The 18,345-nt window shown below is 48.9% G+C and overlaps 1 protein-coding gene across 1 annotated transcript; it reads left to right on the forward strand.

The window, feature by feature from the left end:
- The first annotated feature begins 30 nt into the window (after window positions 1–30).
- LOC102462015 (keratin, type II cytoskeletal 75-like) lies at window positions 31–11,139 on the forward strand. The gene is made up of 9 exons (XM_025184448.2): window positions 31–1,353; window positions 3,224–3,438; window positions 4,263–4,323; window positions 4,489–4,584; window positions 5,638–5,802; window positions 5,887–6,012; window positions 8,163–8,383; window positions 8,646–8,674; window positions 8,760–11,139. The coding sequence occupies exons 1-9, from the start codon at window positions 859–861 to the stop codon at window positions 9,401–9,403; spliced, it is 2,052 nt and encodes a 683-aa protein (XP_025040233.2). The 5' UTR covers window positions 31–858; the 3' UTR covers window positions 9,404–11,139.
- Window positions 11,140–18,345: the final 7,206 nt, after the last annotated feature.

Raw genomic sequence — 18,345 nt, forward strand, 5'->3', positions numbered from 1 at the left:
AATATTTGGCTCACACTGAAACAAACTGTTGCTTTTCAAAACCATCACATTGGTTCTTTTTTATTTACTCTTCACAATGATTTGTACAGCCAAATCTAGCTGATGTGTGGAAATGAAAAATCAAAATGCTCGGTTTAGAAAAAGTTCAGAATGAATCCTTTGGACTTATTTTCCAGGCCACGCTATTTGCTGAATTGGACAGGGATTTGTGACTATTTTGGGTCATCCTGAAAGTGCATGTTTTTGGCAAGCGGACTGTTAGACTGAAAAATGTCACCAAACATGAGCCTGTTGTTTCTGCGCTCTCCAGTGAGGTCTGCGTTGCGGTTCTACTGCGTTCGGGAATGTTTTGTGCGACGTAGAGTAGAAATAATAAGGCAGGCGAAAAGGACAGCTCTCGAAACTCTTTAAGCTCCTGTAAGTGCAAATCTGCCAAATGCATTGTCACGTTATATACTCCAAGGGACAGAAGGAAAAAAGAAACAGCCCTACAATCTCAAGCAAACCACGAAGAGTCTCCTGAACAAATTTGCTAGGCTATAATTAATATAAAAAGAGAAGACTTGAAACAAGAATGTCTTCTGAGTAAAGCTTGCAAGCCAAGCATTTCAAGTGCGTGATTACTTCATTAGTGGCTAGTGTTGACTGCCCGCCGCGGAGCGTTTACTAGCACAACGCAAACCAAACGCTTGAAAACTGGAAATTAACTTTCTGATCCAACCAAGCCCAGCCTGGCCGTGCTATATAAGGGGCAGCGTCACCAGGCCACATCAGACGAGTCCTTTCTCCTTCCCTTATTTTCCTGCGGTCCAGCAGCGCAGCTCCCCATATCCTTCTTCCTACTTGAGCTGCGCCGCCATGAAGAGGCAGACGTTTTATGCAAGCTCTGCTGTTGGGCATAAGGGCTTCAGTGCTGCTTCCGACCTCTGCGGCCTAAGTAGGCCTAGAACCTACGCCGCCTCTGTAGGCCCGCCGGCCGGAGGAGGCGTCGTCAGGGGCGGCGGCAGTGGGAGCGTCTGCCATCTGGGCAGCAGCTCGAGAACGGCCGAGGCTTCCGGCTGCCCCCGCGGATGTTATGGGGGTCGCGGCGAAGGCGGCCCAGGTTGGGGGCAGGTCGGGTGTGGCAGCTCTGGAGGTCTGAGCGGCAGGGTCGGCCTCGGTGGGCCCCGCGGCTGGGAGAGTTTCGGAGGTTATGCCGAATGCAGGGGTGATGCTTTCCGAGGGGTCAGCATCGACGCCTCCCTCCTGAAGCCCCTTTGCGTGGGTGTGGACCCCCAGGAGCACCGGGCTCGAGAGCAGGAGAGGGAGCAGATGAAGACCCTGAACAACCAGTTTGCCTGCTTCATTGACAAGGTGAGGTGGCGGGTGTGTGGGTGTGTGTGTGTGTTCGATATCTCTGTGAATAAAACCAAGCGCTTGGCACTTGGTGCCGTGTCTCTAATCCGGATTGGCCTCCAGATCCAAATTTCCTCAAGCTCAGGCCGTTGGGACACGAGCCACAGATTGTCCTTAGATTGGGGCCTACTCAAATCCCCCGCGGCCGTCAGTAGAAAGACTCCCGAAATCAGTGAACTGGAGTTGGATCATGCCTGGGGACAGAACCACTGGGGTACTTAGCTCTTTAGAAAGTCTCCTTCGCGTGAAGACTTTAAATCGGGGTGGGCAAGATATGCCGCCAAGCCTCCAGATCCGGCGCTGGGGCTGCCCCACTGGGACCCTCAGGCACAGAGCAGCCGGTTGCTTTAAGTGGCTGGCTGCTCCTGTGGCTCTCTGTTCTGGATGCTGGAGGGAGGAAGAGGCTTCACACCCCTAGCAAAATCTCTCAGCTTCTATTGGCAGGAAACCAGCCAATGGGAGCGGAGAGATTTTCCTGGGAGTGGGGCAGTGAGTGAAGTAGAGAGCCACAGGGAGCAGCCAGCTGTGAGCCGCCTGGGGCTGAGGTAGGCAGGGAGCCTGACTCAGGGTCCTATAGGGCTGATGGCCGGGAGCTGCCTAGGTAAGCGCCTCCCAGCCAGAGCCTGCCTCTGGCACCCCAACCCTCTCCCCCCAATCCCTGCCCTAGCCCACCACTCCCTCCTGCCCCACATCACCACCCAAACCCTCCACCTCCTCCTACACCCTGCCCCATGCCAGAATCCTCTCCTGCACCTATACCGCCTTCTGAACAAGCAACCATGATTCTGGGAGGCATTAGCAGGCGTGTTGAGAGTAAGAAGTCATTTGTCAGCTTGACTCTGCACGGATTAGACCTCACCTGGGGTATTGTGTCCCGTTTCCATGCCTTATTAGTTTACAGTCGGCATTAGCCTATTTCTAAGTACGTGGATGAAGAGGCACAGAAAAAAACCTTAAATTTATTTTCTCATCTTTTGTTGTTTACGTTGGACACCGAAAGTTATATTAATGTCACAGAATCATAAACTAGTAGAACCGGAAGAGACGCCGAGAGGCCATCAAGGCCGGTCCCCTGCTCTCACGGCAGGACCAAGCACCGTCTACATCATCCCTGACAGGTGTCTGTCCAACTTGCTCTTAGATATCTCCAGAGATGGAGATTCCACAACCTCCCTAGGCAATTTATTCCAGTGTTTAACCACCTGGACAGGTAGGAAGTTTTTCCTAATGTCCAGCCTAAAACCCCTATTGCTTCTTGTCCTGTCCTCAGAGGCCAAGGAGAACAATTTTTTCCCCTCCTTCTTGTAACACCCTTTTAGGTACTTGAAAGCTGCTGTCATGTCCCCTCTCAGTCTTCTCTATTCTAAACTAAACAAGCCCAATTCTTTCAGTCTTCCCTCCTAGCTCATGTTTTCTAGGCCTTTAACCATTGTTGTTGCTCTTCTCTGGACCTTTTCCAATGTCTCCACATCTTTCTTGGAAGGTGGTGCCCTGAACTGGACACAAGACTCCAGCTGAGGCCTATTCCTGGGCATTGCAGAGGACGAATGGAATGCAAAATTAGTTATCTTAAAATATGTTCGACTTTGATATATATTTATGATTATTCAAAGGAGGGAGGAGTTAATATTAAGTATCATTTCCTAACAATGAGCTCTCATTGGTCCTTTTGTTGCTAAATATTCTATCCCCACCTCTGGAATACCAATGGTATGTCCAGAATCAAAGACGACTGTTTAACTTTGGGTCCCAATTTATTTCCTTCTGCTCTTTGGTGGCCACATTTGGAGATTAAAAACAAAAAAATCTTCTGACTTTTGCTGCACAGGTTTGCCAGCTGGAGCAGCAGAACAAGGCGCTTGAAACCAAATGGAGCCTCCTGCAGCAATGCGTTCCTCCAGTCCCCAGGAAAAACCTGGAGCCGTGCTTTGAGAATTACATCTGCAGCCTCAAGCAGCAGCTGGAGGCTTTGGTGCAGGACAAAGACCAACTGGCCGGTGAGGAGTCAGCCTCAAGGCAGCGGGTGGATGACTTGCAGTGCAAGTAAGAGATTTAGCCGTCACTTGCTTCTGTCTCACTTTACTGTGCACCTTGTGATCTCCATTAGCAGCAATGGACAGTGAAGAAAAAAAATTCCATTCTGATTCACCGCTGGACTGTTCCAGCCTTTAGCTGCAGGGCTGACCCTATCCATATGCAAACCCATAGCTGTGTAGCCACCCATGAAATTTGGGGCACCAAATTGCCCCAAATTCCATGGTGCTGTAGGTAGCTGCATTCCGCCTATGGCTCTGGCAGCTTCCATCCCCTGCCCGCCTGTGCAGACTCAGTGCTGGGGATCCGGCAACCCCTGGCCATCCCCAGGGGTTCCAGTGGCCCCCAGCGCCTTCTTCCATCTGCCCCCTCAGGCCTCAGCACCCACTCACCGTGCGGCATTTGTGGGGCCAGCGGATTCACGGAGCAGGGGGCAGCTGGAGAGAAGTGGTGTGAAAAGCACCGAATTTCTTTGGCTGGCTGTGCTCCTCCTGCTTCTCCTCCAGCCTGCGCCTCCCTCCTGGCCCTGCTCCCCCACTGCCAACTCTCTTGGACCGGGTGCTACTGCTGTAAATGGCCCCCGGTCCGGGAGAGTCGGCAACCCCTTTCCCACAGCTTCGCCCTTCCCCGGTGGGTGGGAAATGCTGCTGCACATCCCCGTCAGGATGGGCCCTGGGTAGCTGGCATCGCGCCATCAGCATTGGCGATGGCGAAACAAAGCCAGCACCACCGCCTGGCGGGCAGAGAAAACTCTTGTCCACGTGCCTCCTGGTGGCTGCTGGCTCTGACCACCGTGGGCCTGACCTGCGGCTGCCCCTTCTCTCGCCCCACAGATACGAAGAGGAAATCAGCCGGCGCACAGCGGCAGAGGCAGAATTCGTGGTGCTCAAGAAGGTGGGACACTTGGGTGGGCTAAACGAGTGAGCCTGGCACGGCACATAGAGGAAGCCTTGAAAATCGGGCTGTTCATGCTGGGGGAGCAGATGGGAACAGACTGTGGGCTTTGCCTCCGGCGCTGTCTTCTCAACGTTTGGGAAACCGGTGTCCTTTCTCCCTCAGGAGGTAGACTGCATCTTGCTGCACAACGGAGAGCTGGAGGCGAACGTGAGCTTATTGCGGCGGAAACTGGCGTTTCTGAGAGGCGTGTTCGAAGAGGTACGGACCCTCACCATGCCACTCACGGGGAAACGCAGTCCCCTGCTCCTTCCTGCAATCATGTTGCACAGAGGGCAAAGGACGACAGGCAGGAAGAACGCCCTAGCGAGAAACTCCACCTGGGTGACGGTTGCTGAGAAACATTTATCCGTCCTGAGTGTGGAATTCTGAAACCTATATAACATTACACCACAGGGCCCGGGTCTTCACCTTGGATCCATCTAGCGACAAACCAATTGGCCTGAGGAACAATGAAACCTCCCTCCCCCCCCAAACCGAGCAGAAATTTGGCACGTCCTACCCACCTGGGTGGCCTGCCTCTACTCGGAAGAGGAAAGAATTCTGTAGCGCTGTCGTGTGGTTCGATTTATTTTAGATCCCAGGGAAACCAGGACACTCCAGGGAGACTTACCCACTTTCTCATTTATTACAAGCGTTAAGCAGTTCACAAAGTTATTTCAATTTTACAAGCCTTAAAACCAATGACTTGACAATTTAAACCTTAAATACCATAAATTCTATAGCAATAAATACAGCTATAATTTTATATTGGTGTTTCATTGCAGGATTAGAAGTAGCTCAATGCAGAGAGTCCTTTGTTCTTCTGGGTGCGTCTACACAGCCCCCTAAACTCTACATAAGATGTGCAATTTGCGCTACCCAGATTGAGTACCTTATTTCAATCCTATTTCACAAGAGCATATTTCAGAAGTTGGCGCATCGATGCAGCACCAAATTTCAATTTCAATTCTATTTCAAAATAGCTTATTTTGAAATTTGGTGCATCTACAGAGTGCCAAATTTTGAAATAATGCACTATATCCAGACATCCTAATAACCCACGAGGAACGAGCTTTACAGGGATGCCGGAATAGTGCACCCATTATTTTGAAAAATATTTCAAATAATGGGTGGCTTGTTAAGATGGAGGGTAGATATTTTGAGATACCTCGGTATCCCAAAATAGCCTCGAGGTGTAGACATACCCTCCTTGAACACCTAGAGAGTGTGGAAAAGGGTGGGAATGAAACTGAAGACTTTCTGCAATTGCAGGAGAGAGCCCAGGTAGAGGGCCGGTTTCGCGATGCCGCCGTTGTGGTGAAAATGGACAACCGCAGGGACCTGGACATAGACTGCATCATCAAGAACGTTGACAGCTGGTATAAAGAGATTGCTCTGAAGAGCAAAGAAGAAGTTGACGCTTTGCACCATACCAGGGTGAGCGGTGAACGACACCGGTAGATCGTACGCTCTTAGATGACGCAGGTTAAATCTAACAATCAACTTCTGTCGGGCTGCCAGTTCCAGGAACTTCAGGACCAAAGGGACCGATTCCGTGAGGCGCTGGAGAGAAACAAGTGTGAGGTTGCCGAACTCACCCGGCTGACCCAGGTGCTGCAGGGTGAGACGGACCATGTAAAGAAACAGGTAGGGGTGATTTTGCTGTTTGGATTTTTACCAATGAACGTGCCAGCGATCTCGTTGAACACAGCATGGCTGGGCAGTAGGTTCCGGTTTGGAAGGACACCACTGTGTCTCTGGCATGAACCAAGACTTATCGGAAAGGTTGGAGTCCTCCCCATTTGAGGACAGCTATTTTATATCCAAGGGGCTCCCTGTCCGTGGGTCATTTTGGCGGGTGCGGATGGAAATTTTGTATCCATGCTGGGCTCCAGAGATGGTAGCTTGGTGCGAATGAATAAGGCCAACTGAAAAACCACTGCAAGTTGAAGTGCAGGGCGAACCTCTCTAGTCCGGCATGCTCTGGTCCGGCAACCTCTGTGGTCCGGCATCATTGGAGTGAGCCAGATGTCCACTTATCGTGGGCGTGGCCAAATTTCCAGTGACCCCATAAAGTTTGTTTACAGCCCCCAGTCCTGGCTCTGTTATTTCACTCTAACGTACCCCCCAATGTCTATCCTGAGCCAGGCAGCAGCGGTGTTGGTGATCCTGCTGGACAACATTGACCTGCTTGGGCTTGGCAAGTTCTCTGGTTTGGTCCCAAAGGTGCCAGACTGGAGAAATTCAACCAGTATTAGAGAAGGTCGGGTTGCCAACCCTTCAGGATTATCCTGGAGAGTCCAGGCATCACAGATTAATATTTAATTGAAGATCACACTCTGTCATGAAGCCAGGTAGGTAGAGGCTCAGGGAAAATGCAGTGAGGGTCGAGGTAAGCAGGGAAGGGTCCCTGGGGAGTGGGCGGGCCCAGGTTCTCCGATTGGCTACAAGCAAAGTAGTGGGCGGGTCCAGGTTCTCCTACTGGCTACAAGCAAATTAGTGGGCGGGTCCAGGTTCTCCTACTGGCTACAAGCAAACTAGTGGGCGGGTCCAGGTTCTCCTATTGGCTACAAGCAAACTAGTGGGCGGGTCGAGGTTCTCCTATTGACTGCAAGCAAACTAGTGGGCGGGTCCAGGTTCTCCTATTGGCTACAAGCAAAGTAGTGGGCGGGCCCAGGTTGTCCTATTGGCTACAAGTAAGGTGTTCTCCACCCCACACAGAGGCTAGGACTGAGTTGGGAGCCAAAACAAAGGGCTGCATTTGAGGGGCTCAGAGTCAGGATGGAAGACTCTAGCAAGGACGAATAGATTATTGATGGGAGCGTGTAATACCCCGGGAGGGGTTCGTTTGGATTCGGTGACTTGCCTGGAGGACCAAGCTGCTGAAGTCCCACCAAGCTTGGCCTCCGGGGGGCACCGTGGGTAGAAATTGGACTGTGGTGCCCCATCGAGCCACTAAGAGACACGCAAGTGGGGCGTGCCCCTATTAGAACCCTACAGATATGCCGTCGCATAGCCGACCTCCTACCAAGTTGAGGATCTAGCCTCTGATAGTGTCGAATGTTTCACGTCTTTGAGGGAGGGGCCAAAATCGTGCCGTGTTGCTAAGCAACGTCATCCATCCTGCAACAGGTAGGCCTTATGTGAGACACGGGGAAAGCCTTGAAAGAAGGCCACGAAACAAGGAATATGGCTTCCAGCGTGGTAGGCTTCCTCAGCCAAGTTCTTTAAAGGGTGTTACAAGGATGATGGAGAAAAATTGTTCTCCTTGGCCTCTGAGGACAGGACAAGAGGCAACGGGCTTCAATTGCAGCAAGGGAAGTTTAGGCTGGAAGTTAGGAAAAACTTCCTCGCTGCCAGAGTAGTGAAACACTGGAATAAATTGCCCAGGAAGGTTGTGGAATCCCCATCTCTGGAGATATTTAAGAGCAGGTTGGACAGACATCTGGATCAGGGGTGGGAATCTAAGGCCCGGGGGCTGGCTTGCCTGGCTCTGGTGTGGGAGGGGAATGCAGGGAAGGTCTTTCTCCTTCTTAGGCAGGGGCCACGTCAGCGAGGGTTCCGTTTTTCTTCTCACTTTTGAGCGGCCCCTGCCTGACTTTTCTGTGGGTCCGTGGCCCCCAACCTGACGGTGCTGGGTCCTGCCGTGAGGGCAGGGGATGGGACTTGGTGGCCTCTCGAGGCCCCTCCCTGTTCTCGGATCCTTCTGAGTTTGGAACTTAACCGTGGGGTGGTTCGGCACAGTGGTGACACCATGGAAGCGGGCCAGCCACGGGTTCCGTTTTCTCCCGTGGCAGCTCGCCTGTCTGCAAGCCGCCATCGATGACGCAGAGCAGCGCGGCCACTGTGCCCTGACCGACGCGCGTGGCAAACACACGGAGCTGCAGAGCGCTCTCCGGAACGCCGAGGATGAGCTGGCCGGGATGCTGCGGGATTACCAGGCGCTGCTGAATGTCAAGCTGGCCCTGGATATCGAGATCACGACATACAAGACCCTGCTGGAAGGGGAAGAGAGCAGGTGGGTGGACAATGCCGTAAAGCTCGACGGTGGAGCGCTCCCTAAGCGAGCGTCCCGTGATGCGGATGGGGATCGCAAAGGAAATCCAAACGGGGAGAGGGCTCCATTGTACAAGAGACTCGCAACGGAGAGTATGAGCGAAACGTGGAGGTGGAGTGGGCTGGTTGGGAGGCCGAGAAGACGATACAATGGCCATTGAGATCCCAGCAGTAGATCTAGCCGATGGGGTAAGGGGCTCATCTTTCTTTTCTTTCCCCCACAGGATATGTTCGGGGACCCCCGTGAGCGTATGTAAGTAATCTGAAGACTCGCATTTGGACTAGTCCAGATCTCTGTGACCGCGCCAGCCTTCCACTCAACCTGTGCTTTCTTGCAGCGATGGTGACCAACTCCTCCAACCTCGCCGGAGACTGTGGGCCAGTGCCCGGAGGCGCAAGCGGAGGTGGCTACAGCTCTGGGTATAGATACGATTCGCTAGGGCGGGGGTTCAGCTCCCAAAGCTTAGGAGTCAGCCCCAGACGGGTGGTCAGCGTCGCAGGCCGCCAAACCGTCCCTGAAAGTGCCGACAGTCGTCCCCCTGGAGGATTCAGCTCTAGAAGCGGGAGCTGCGTATCCAGAAGCGTGGTCACCTCGGTGTGTAGCCACCACCTCCCGGGAGGTGCACAATGGGGTCCACCCGAAGGAGTCGTCCCTGACGATAGCAGTTACAGTTCTAAGGTTGTCACCGGCTCGGGAAGCCAATGGCAGGTCTCCGGAGGCGCTGCCTGCTGCCCGGGTGGAGGCTACAACGTCACCAATGGATATCCTGGAAATGGTGTTTACACCTTTGAAACCGGAGGATTTATCATCCAATGTTTAGGCAACTCCCCGGCCGGAGGACCCAGCACTGGCATTGTGGGTACCTCAGGAGCCGGGGCAGGCCACCCTGGAGTTCCAGGAAGTTGTGAAGTAGTGAAAGAAACCTACATAACCAGGAATATCCCAGTACAAAGCCACCCTGTCCAAAGTAGTCTGCAGTAAATTCTCACCGCCACACAAATTGCAAAATCCCTGTCCGACTGGAAGCATCCATTAGGCTGGGAGTGATGTCTCATGGGAGTTACATTTTCAGTAGTCTCCTCGTTGTGAACGTGCATTTGTTAGAAGCCTTACTAAAGTCATGTCTCCTTGGAGGATCGGCTCTCTGGAGATCCATCTTCCGGGGGTTGATTTAGAGGGTCTAGTAAAGACCCACTAAATCAAACGCTGAGGGCACCCCTGTTGGCGCTGGTACTCCTCACTCTTCTGAGGAGTAAGGGAAGTCAACGGGAGCATTTCTCCCACCAACGTAGCTGGAGTGGCATATCGTAAGCTGACCTTATGGGTGTAGCATAGACCTGGTGTAGCCGGTATTCACTGGCGTATCTCACCCTTCAGCTCATAGTGTCTTTGTATTTCAATGATTCACCACCTTTAGGCATTTTCTGTGCTGCAGAACGGCCCTCCCATGAGCTCGTTAATTGCGTTGCCCTCTCTCTGGGTTTTCTCACAACTGGCGGCTTGATGAACCATGCGACTTGTACATGGAAACATGCTCTTCCTACAGCATCTTCAAAAAGCAATTCAGAACATAGAGCAGTGATCTAGTGCTCCCAAAGGGTGCTGAAAAGAGAATCTCTCTCTCTCTGTAAGATGTAGAACTTCATTTTGAGAGCTCTTAAAGAAACGTTTTCCAACGCAGGTATGTCCATTTTGAATAAAAGGAATTTCCGTTTCCAAAGCATATTCTGTTTACACTTAAAGAACAGGAGTCCTAGAGCCCCTTAGCAACCAACAAAAATAAATAGTATCATGAATTTTGTAGCTTGCTTGCAATTAAGTACATGTTGTACAGGCCGTTCTCGCTAGGAGTCCAAGAGATGTTCCAAAAATCTTGGACTTATAGCGAAACAACTTAAAGCGGGCTTGGTTTTCAAAAACCTTCTGCATTCACACTAGGCTTGAATAATTGATTTTTCAGTTCAGTGTCTGAAGCAAAAAATCAGACTAAAAAAGGTTTCCAATAACCAATTTATTTTTTGTTTCTCACCAACACGGAAAATGGAAAATGTTTCATTCGAGTTGAAACAAAACATTTTGTGGGTCAAATTTAAATGATGTTTTCTAGAGAAACCATGGAATCCGACTGATGTTTTCTAAGCAGGATGTGGAATCAAAATGACACTCTCGAATCAATGCGTTTTGATTTTTTCCTAACTGAATTACTACCATCTTTCTGATAATTTTGCTTGAAATTATTTTTAGCAAAGACTGTTTGCCAGATTCAACCTAAATTCCTGTATAGTTCTGGTATCCTGAAAGAATACATTTTTCATCCAGTTTTATCTTTGTCATAAGAACATAAAAACGGCCGTACTGGGTCAGACCAAAGGTCCATCTAGCCCAGTAGCCTGTCTGCCGACAGTGGCCGGTGCCAGGTGCCCCAGAGGGGGTGGACCAAAGACAATGATCAAGCGATTTGTCTCCTGCCATCCCTCTCCAGCCTCTGACAGACAGAGGCCAGGGACATTATTTCTAGCCCCTGGCTAATAGCCTGTCATTCCCCCCCACCCAAGTTTTACTCAGCACTCATGACTCCAAATGAAATCTCTGGATGCGTTTGGTGTTTAGGATCTTTGAGAGCGATCTCCAGTTGTATTTGTATCAAACTGTAGTGAGGCTACCTTAGCCTTTGCTGATTGTCAAAAATTCTCCATTTCCCATTTGGCCTTCAATAAACGACCCGGACAATCCATGTTTTGTGTCTGAGTTTTTAATCAACATTTCATAAGATTACAAGGTAGACTAAGTGTGTCTCATTCCCATATTGTATTCTGATGCATGGGCGTTTTATGCAGCTTTGAGGAACGTTTGTTCAGTAGAATTCATACCGAAAGAGCAGGCTGCGGCTTTAATCCACTTTAGACAACCCGGTGAGTGATGGAAGTCCTTAAACTCAAGCAGAATCATAACATCATAGGACCCTACAACAAGAAGGGACCTCAAGAGATATCAAGTCCAGTCCCCTGCCTTCATGGCAGGACCAAGCACCATCTAGAGCAGGGCTACTCAACTTCGGAAGCCCCGGGGGCCACCGTGATACTCCCAGCACATGCCGAGGGCTGCCACTTAAGCATGGTTGCATCGACATGCAAATATATATGCAAATATATGCAAATAGCTTCTTTCACACTGACAGGCATGAATACAAAAATTAAGGCAAGACTACACAACACGCAGGCCCCATTTAAGTCAGCTCTTGTGATATTAATAAAATGCAATATTTACCCGATTTCTACCCATATGACAGCCCTTTTAATGAGCAATGACAGTCCAGGAATTTAACTACTAAACGAATATCATCAGAAGGCCCTTCTATTGATGACTTTTTTGTTTTGGCTTCACAACAGTCCAGGAATTTAACTACTAAAACACATATCAACCCAAACTGCACCGTAGGCTGCAAACAAATGGGCCGCTGATCTAGACCATCCCTGACAGGTGTCTGTTCAACCTGCTCTTAAATATCTCCAGGGATGGAGATTCCACAACCCCCCTGGGCAATTTATTCCAGTGTTTCACCACCTGACAGGTAGGAAGTTTTTCTTAATGTCCAACCTCAACCTCCCTTGCTGCAGTTTAAGCCCATTGCTTCTTGTTCTATCCTCAGAGGCCAGGAAGAACAAATTTTCTCCCTCCTCCTTGTGACACCCTTTTAGACACTTGAAAACTGCGATCATGCCCCCTCTCAGGCTTCTCTTTTCTAAACTAAACAAGCCCAATTCTTTCAGTCTTCCCTCCTCAGTCACGTCAATTGAGGCCTAAGCAGTACACAATAGAGCAGAGGAATTACTCCTTATGTCTTGCTCACATCACTCCTGTTAATGTAGCCCGGAATCAGTTGGCTTTTTTTGCAAGTGTCCTACTGTTGACTCATATGTAATTTGTGGTTCACTCTGACCCCCTAGATCCCTCTCTGCAGTGATCTAAACAATGCTGCAGTATTTAGGCTTTTATACAGCCTCCACCTTCAAGGTACCAGAGTGCCTGAGATGTACCACAAGGTGCTCTGTGTCACATTAAAGACTAACAAATTTGTTAGGGCAGAAACTGCAGCCCTGAAAACTCATGCCCTAACAAATTTGCTAGTCTTTAAGGTGCCACCAGATTCCTTGTTGTTTTTGCTGAAACAGACTCACACAGCTCCCCCTCTGAAATTTACCTGAGTGAAATGCTCCTGGCTAGTAGAGTTTGTGTGACTATAAATGCTTATTTTGGTCCCGTCTCCATGATCCTGGAGTATCTAGCAAATAGCATTTCTGAATTTCAACTTGGATCAAAGGGAGTACTGCAAGGGTTAGGAGAAAATGGGATGCATGTCTCAATGGGTTAAAAATACCTCACGTCAAAACAAAAAAATCACCCCAACCCCCCGGAAATTGCAAATTCATCCACAAAGACAGAATGTGTCTTGTTTGTGTCAGCTCCGTCCATCAAGAACTCAGGGATTAAGGGCAAAGAGACAGAAGTGGGAGGAAAAGGAAGACAGGTGTCTACATTTACACTGGCGGTTTCTTGCACAAGAACTGTTTTGCAGAAGAGTTCTTGCGCAAAAAGTCTTCCTCAAGAGCGCGTCTACACTGCCATGTGCTTTTGTGCAAGAACATCTATGGCAGTGTGGACGCTCTCTTGCGCAAGAAAGCTCTGATGGCCATTTTAGCCATTGGGGTTTCTTGCGCAAGAAATTCATGTTGCCTGTCTACACTGCCCTCTTGCGCAAGAGGCAAGGCCTAGGACAGAACAGAGAATCAACCCCCCCCCCCCACTGGCACATGGAAAACTCGGTGCCGATGCTGCACTGCGGGTTAAATTGGTGCAGAATGACCATTGCAGGCAGAAGGAGCTGGCGTGGACACACAACACTGATTTAATTACTGTGGAGCTGAACAACGATGTCACTTAAATCAACTTGATTTTCTCATGTAGACCTGCCCTCAGCTGCAACCTCGTGCTGGCGAATACTCGGGGTGCCCCACGTTCTGGGTGTGCTGGGAAACGCCAACGGCGGGAGGTGGGCATTGCACAGATGGGAAACTGAGGCACAGAGCTCACCCAGGAAGTTGGTGGGAGAGCTGGGATTTGAGGTCTCTGAAGTCCTATGCTACTTGCCCTAACCACAGAGCCTTCCTCCCATGCTTTACAACAGCGGTTCCCAAACTTTTCAGCATCACACCCTCTTTTTGATTTTTGAAAAACCCTCACAGCTCCCCCCAACAGCAAAGCTTGTTGAGGAAAAAAAAAAAAAAGGAAGTGACTGGGGTAGCAAAACTTGATGGGGGGCAGCTAGGTTGCCTCGCACCCCCTGGAATTTCTTCACACCCCCTTGCTGTACAAGGAACGCAATCCCTACCTTAAGTGAATCGGTGCATCCAACCTTAATACAGAGTCACAACCATATGTCCTCAAATCGCGGCTAAGTGGTTAGAACGCTTGCATTGGTCCAACCAAAAAGGTGTTACCCCATCTCCCTTGTCTCTCCAAGGCATGAAACGGACATTCCAGATTCTCTAGGACAGCTGACGGCAGGGAGAACAGTAAATATTCCTACAGACTCACGTGACGGCACCCCGACGCCGAAATGCAGGATTGGCCCTTCGCAGCTGGGATAGGAGTCGGGAGTGCCGTAAAGCAAAGCAGGCATTGTTACGTGGTTTCCAACTTTTTTTTTCCCAACAGATAAAACCTAAAACATTTCAAACGGAGGTGCCCACCCCTTGTGGCAACCTTTTGTGGACCTCTTAGATGTAGTCTGCAGGGTTCCGTGGACCACAGGTTGCAACCCACGGAATGAAGCAGACACACCTAGGCTACGTCTACACTGGCATGAATTTCCGGAAATGCTTAAAACGGAACAGTTTTCCGTTATAAGTATTTCCGGAAAAAGCGCGTCTACATTGGCGGGATGCTTTTCCAGAAAAGCACTTTTTCCAGAAAAGCGTCCGTGCCAATGTAGACGCGCTTTTCCGCAAAAAAGCCCCGATCGTCATTTTCGCGATCGGGGCTTTTTTGCGGAAAAGACTACTGTGCTGTCTACACTGGCCCTTTTCCGGAACAGTTTTCCGGAAAAAGGACTTTTGCCCGAATGGGAGCAGCATAGTATTTCCGGAAAAGCGGCTGATTTCTTACAGTAGATCGTCAGTGCTTTTCTGGAAATTCAAGGGGCCAGTGTAGACAGCTGGCAAATTATTCCGGAAAAGCGGCTGCTTTTCCAGAATAAGTGGCCCAGTGTAGATACAGCCCTGCTGAATGAAAAGGGGAAAAGGCTATCCTAAACTGTCCTCCTTCTAGGGCTTGTCTACGTGACGTGGGAAGGCACACTAGAGACGCGTGACTTCTAAAGCACGCTGCACTCGGTGCACTACCTAGCCCACGTAGACCCTGCTGATGGGCGCTAAAAGTTCCCTCGTGCGACACTAAGTTACTATAGTGCACGAGAGAACTTTCGTGCATGCTCGCAGGGTGTACGCTGGTTAGTTAGTGCGCAGCACGTTGGTGTGTTTTTGAATTCATGCCTGTGTAGTGTGCATGGCCGTGCCATGTAGATCCCTTAGCAGTGATTCCCAAACTTTTCAGCATCACGACCCCTTTTTGATTTTTGAGAAACACTCAGCCCGCCCCCCCCAATAGCAGCAAAACTTGTTGAGCAAAAAAAAAAAAAAAAAAAAAGGAACTGGCTGGGGCCAAAAACCAAAAATAGCAGCACAACTTGGGGGGAAGGAATTGATGGGGGGAGGCTGGGTTGCCTCGCACCCCCCTGGAATTTCTTCATGTCCCCCAGTTTGGGAACCCATGCCTTAGAGGGTGGGAGAGAACAGTGTTTGTTACCAGAAAAAGACAGAAGATGCTTCTGTTTCAAAGCAAGGGTGGTACCGGTCTTAACCAATGGCCTCAATTCTAGTTTCAAAGTCATCACCCAAAGGAATCTGGCAATGATTACAGCAAACCAAGCAGGAAACAAAATGCCCTGTATCTTCCCCCTATTATTACCCATGTGTGAATCCACTTTGAAAGGTGTGATAACAAACGCAAAGAAACTTTATGAGGCAAATTTCAAGCTATTCATTAAGTTTGTATCAGAAGATCTAAGACATCGGAGAACATCTCATTAACTGAATGGGGCCGTACGCATTACAACTGGACAACTGGATGGGATAGGAAGCTTTTTTTGTTTGTTTTTGGTCCAGCAAAAAATGTAAAGACATCTAAAAATCCTGGCCCAAATGCAGATGAAACGTCAAACTTTCAATTCTTATTTTTTTTTTTGAGAGCTGAAAAGCCTAAAATTTTGTTGGTTGTGGTCCATTGAAAACCATTTTGTTTTGATCATTCGAAAAAGGTCTCATTTTGCTTTCAGCCAGGTTTTCATGCATCACTTCATTTCTCTTACTATAGTCCAGTGTTTCTCAACCAGTGGTATGGGTACCTGAGGGGTACTCGAGAGAAGTCGGTGGGGTGCGTCAACACAACTGAAATCTGGAGAAAACAGAATTTTTGTTTTAAGTTTTAGTGTTTTATTATTTTTGTACTTTTTACACACACAAATTTCATCACCCGCTCGGCTACGATTAAGTTGTTTAAACAAATGTGTTGCAATAGTAAAAAAAAATTGTGTGTCTGAAAACTGTAGGTACTGGGGGTACTTATAATCTTGTTTAAAAAAAGGGGTCCTTTATAAAACAAGGTTGAGAAACAAGTTAACTTAGAAATGAACAAGTCGGGGAATCGGAATTCAGGGCTGCCCCTGCCTGGCATTGTTGACACGATTGACTGACACAACGGCATCGTCTTCCACCACGAATTGTTCTGACACTTCAATTAAGAAACCTTCATTAGGCCACAGTCCCTGGCAGCTCAGTTCTTCCATCTCTGAAACCTCCCTGCATTGGTTACCCCTGCTGTTCCCGAATTCTCTGCTAGTGCTTTGTTTTCTCTGGGCATCATAGAATCCTAGAGCACTAGAACTGGAAGGGACCTTCAGAGGTCATCGAGTCCAGTCCCCTGCCCTCACGGCAGGACCAAACACCATCTAGATCATCCCTGATAGGTGTCTGTCCAACCTGCTCTTAGATATCTCCAGAGATGGAGATTCCACAACCTCCCTAGGCAACTTATTCCAGTGTTTAACCACCCGGATAGGTGGGAAGTTTTTCCTAATGTCCAACCTAAACCTTCCTTGTTGCAGTTTAAGCCCATTGCTTCGTGTCCTGTTCTCAGACGCCAAATTAAATGAATAGGCAGCAGGTTTAAAACAAACGAATGGAAGTTTTTCTTCACGCAGCGCACAGTTAACCTGTGGAACTCCTTGCCAGAGGATGCGGTGAAGGCTAGGACTTTAACAGGGTTCAAAAAAGAGCTAGATAGATTCACGGAGGTGAGGTCCATCAATGGCTATTAGGCTGGGTAGGAATGGTGTCCCTCTGGAGGTGGGAAACAGGGGAGGGATCATGTGGGGATTCCCTGTTGTGTTCTCTCCTTCTGGGGCATCTGGTATTGGCCACTGTTGGCAGACAGGACACTGAGCTGGATGGACCCCATGTGGCCACTTTTATATTCTAAAAAAAATTGATTCTACCAAGGCTAGATATGAGTCATGAGAGACCTCTGCTCACAGGGAGTTGTGTTCTGAGACCTTGTTTACACGGAAAAATAAGGTTGAATTTATGAAGGTCAATTTTCTCACATCCGATTTCGTAACTTCGAAGGTGCGTTCCCCATCGTGCGCAACGCTTCGCCGTAGTGCGTCCCTGGTAGGATGCCTACCGTCGACTTGAACGTCGACTTGAATCACTATGCATTGTGGGTAGCTAGCCCACAGTTCCTGCCCCCCCTTTGCATTCTGGGTTAAACTCCCTGTGCCTGATGGGACCAAAACAGTGACGTGGATGCACTACCTGTGCAAGGTCGAATTTATCGTTACTCCTCGTGAAAAGCAGGTGTACTGAAATCGACTTGGTGGCATGGACAACCAACCATGGTCATAGAATCATAGAATACTAGGACTGGAAGGGACCACGAGAGGTCATCAAGTCCAGTCCCCTGCCCTCATGGCAGGACCCAGTACTGTCTAGACCATCCCTGATAGACATTTATCTAACCTGCTCTTAAATATCTCCAGAGATGGGGATTCCACAACCTCCCTGAGCAATTTATTCCAGTGTTTGACCACCCTGACAGTTAGGAACTTTTTCCTAATGTTCAACTTAAACCTCCCTTGCTGCAGTTTAAGCCCATTGCTTCTTGTTCTATCCTCAGAGGCCAAGATGAACAAGTTTTCTCCCTCTTCCTGATGACACCCTTTTAGATACCTGAAAACTGCTATCACGTCCCCCTTCAGTCTTCTCTTTTTTAAACTAAACAAACCCAATTCCTTCAGTCTTCCGTCATGTTCGATCTAAACTCCTAGTGTAGACCAGGCCTGAATGAAGCCTCTTACCTCTTTATGTCTACGTCAATGGCATGAAACAGCTCGTTAGAGATAAAGCCAAAAGATGTTTTAGGTTCAAAACAAGGATGGTGTAATTTACAAATAGCACTCAGTCTGTTTTCATAGTCAACACCCAAGAGTCCTTTGCAAACATTATGATGCCAAAACTCTGGTAGAAAAACAAAGGTGTTTCTGAATTTTTCCCTTTCAAGTTACTGACATGAGCTTCAGCTATTGAGGAATTCCCGGGATTGTAATTACATACAATACTTTTGATGTTAGTTTCACATGGCTGATTAAATTTGTATAACAAGATCTACAGGACTGGAAACATAATTACATTATCTCGACAGGATGAATAAACATTCTGAGCATGTTTTTTCCCCTTAATAATATGTCTTTGTGACCTACACACCCATCGACATGGTAAGAAAATTCAAAGTCCCTTTAAGGATTTTAA

This window comes from Pelodiscus sinensis, chromosome 19 (assembly GCF_049634645.1).
Source record: "Pelodiscus sinensis isolate JC-2024 chromosome 19, ASM4963464v1, whole genome shotgun sequence".
NCBI classification, from domain to species: Eukaryota; Metazoa; Chordata; order Testudines; family Trionychidae; genus Pelodiscus; species Pelodiscus sinensis.

Bases quoted from the DNA above. Each gene is read 5' to 3' on its own strand.
- LOC102462015 (XM_025184448.2), top strand. From the start codon at position 859: ATGAAGAGGCAGACGTTTTATGCAAGCTCTGCTGTTGGGCATAAGGGC. The intron at 1,354-3,223 runs GTGAGGTGGCGG...TTTGCTGCACAG, and splicing joins TTGCCTGCTTCATTGACAAG to GTTTGCCAGCTGGAGCAGCA. The intron at 5,803-5,886 runs GTGAGCGGTGAA...TCGGGCTGCCAG, and splicing joins ACGCTTTGCACCATACCAGG to TTCCAGGAACTTCAGGACCA.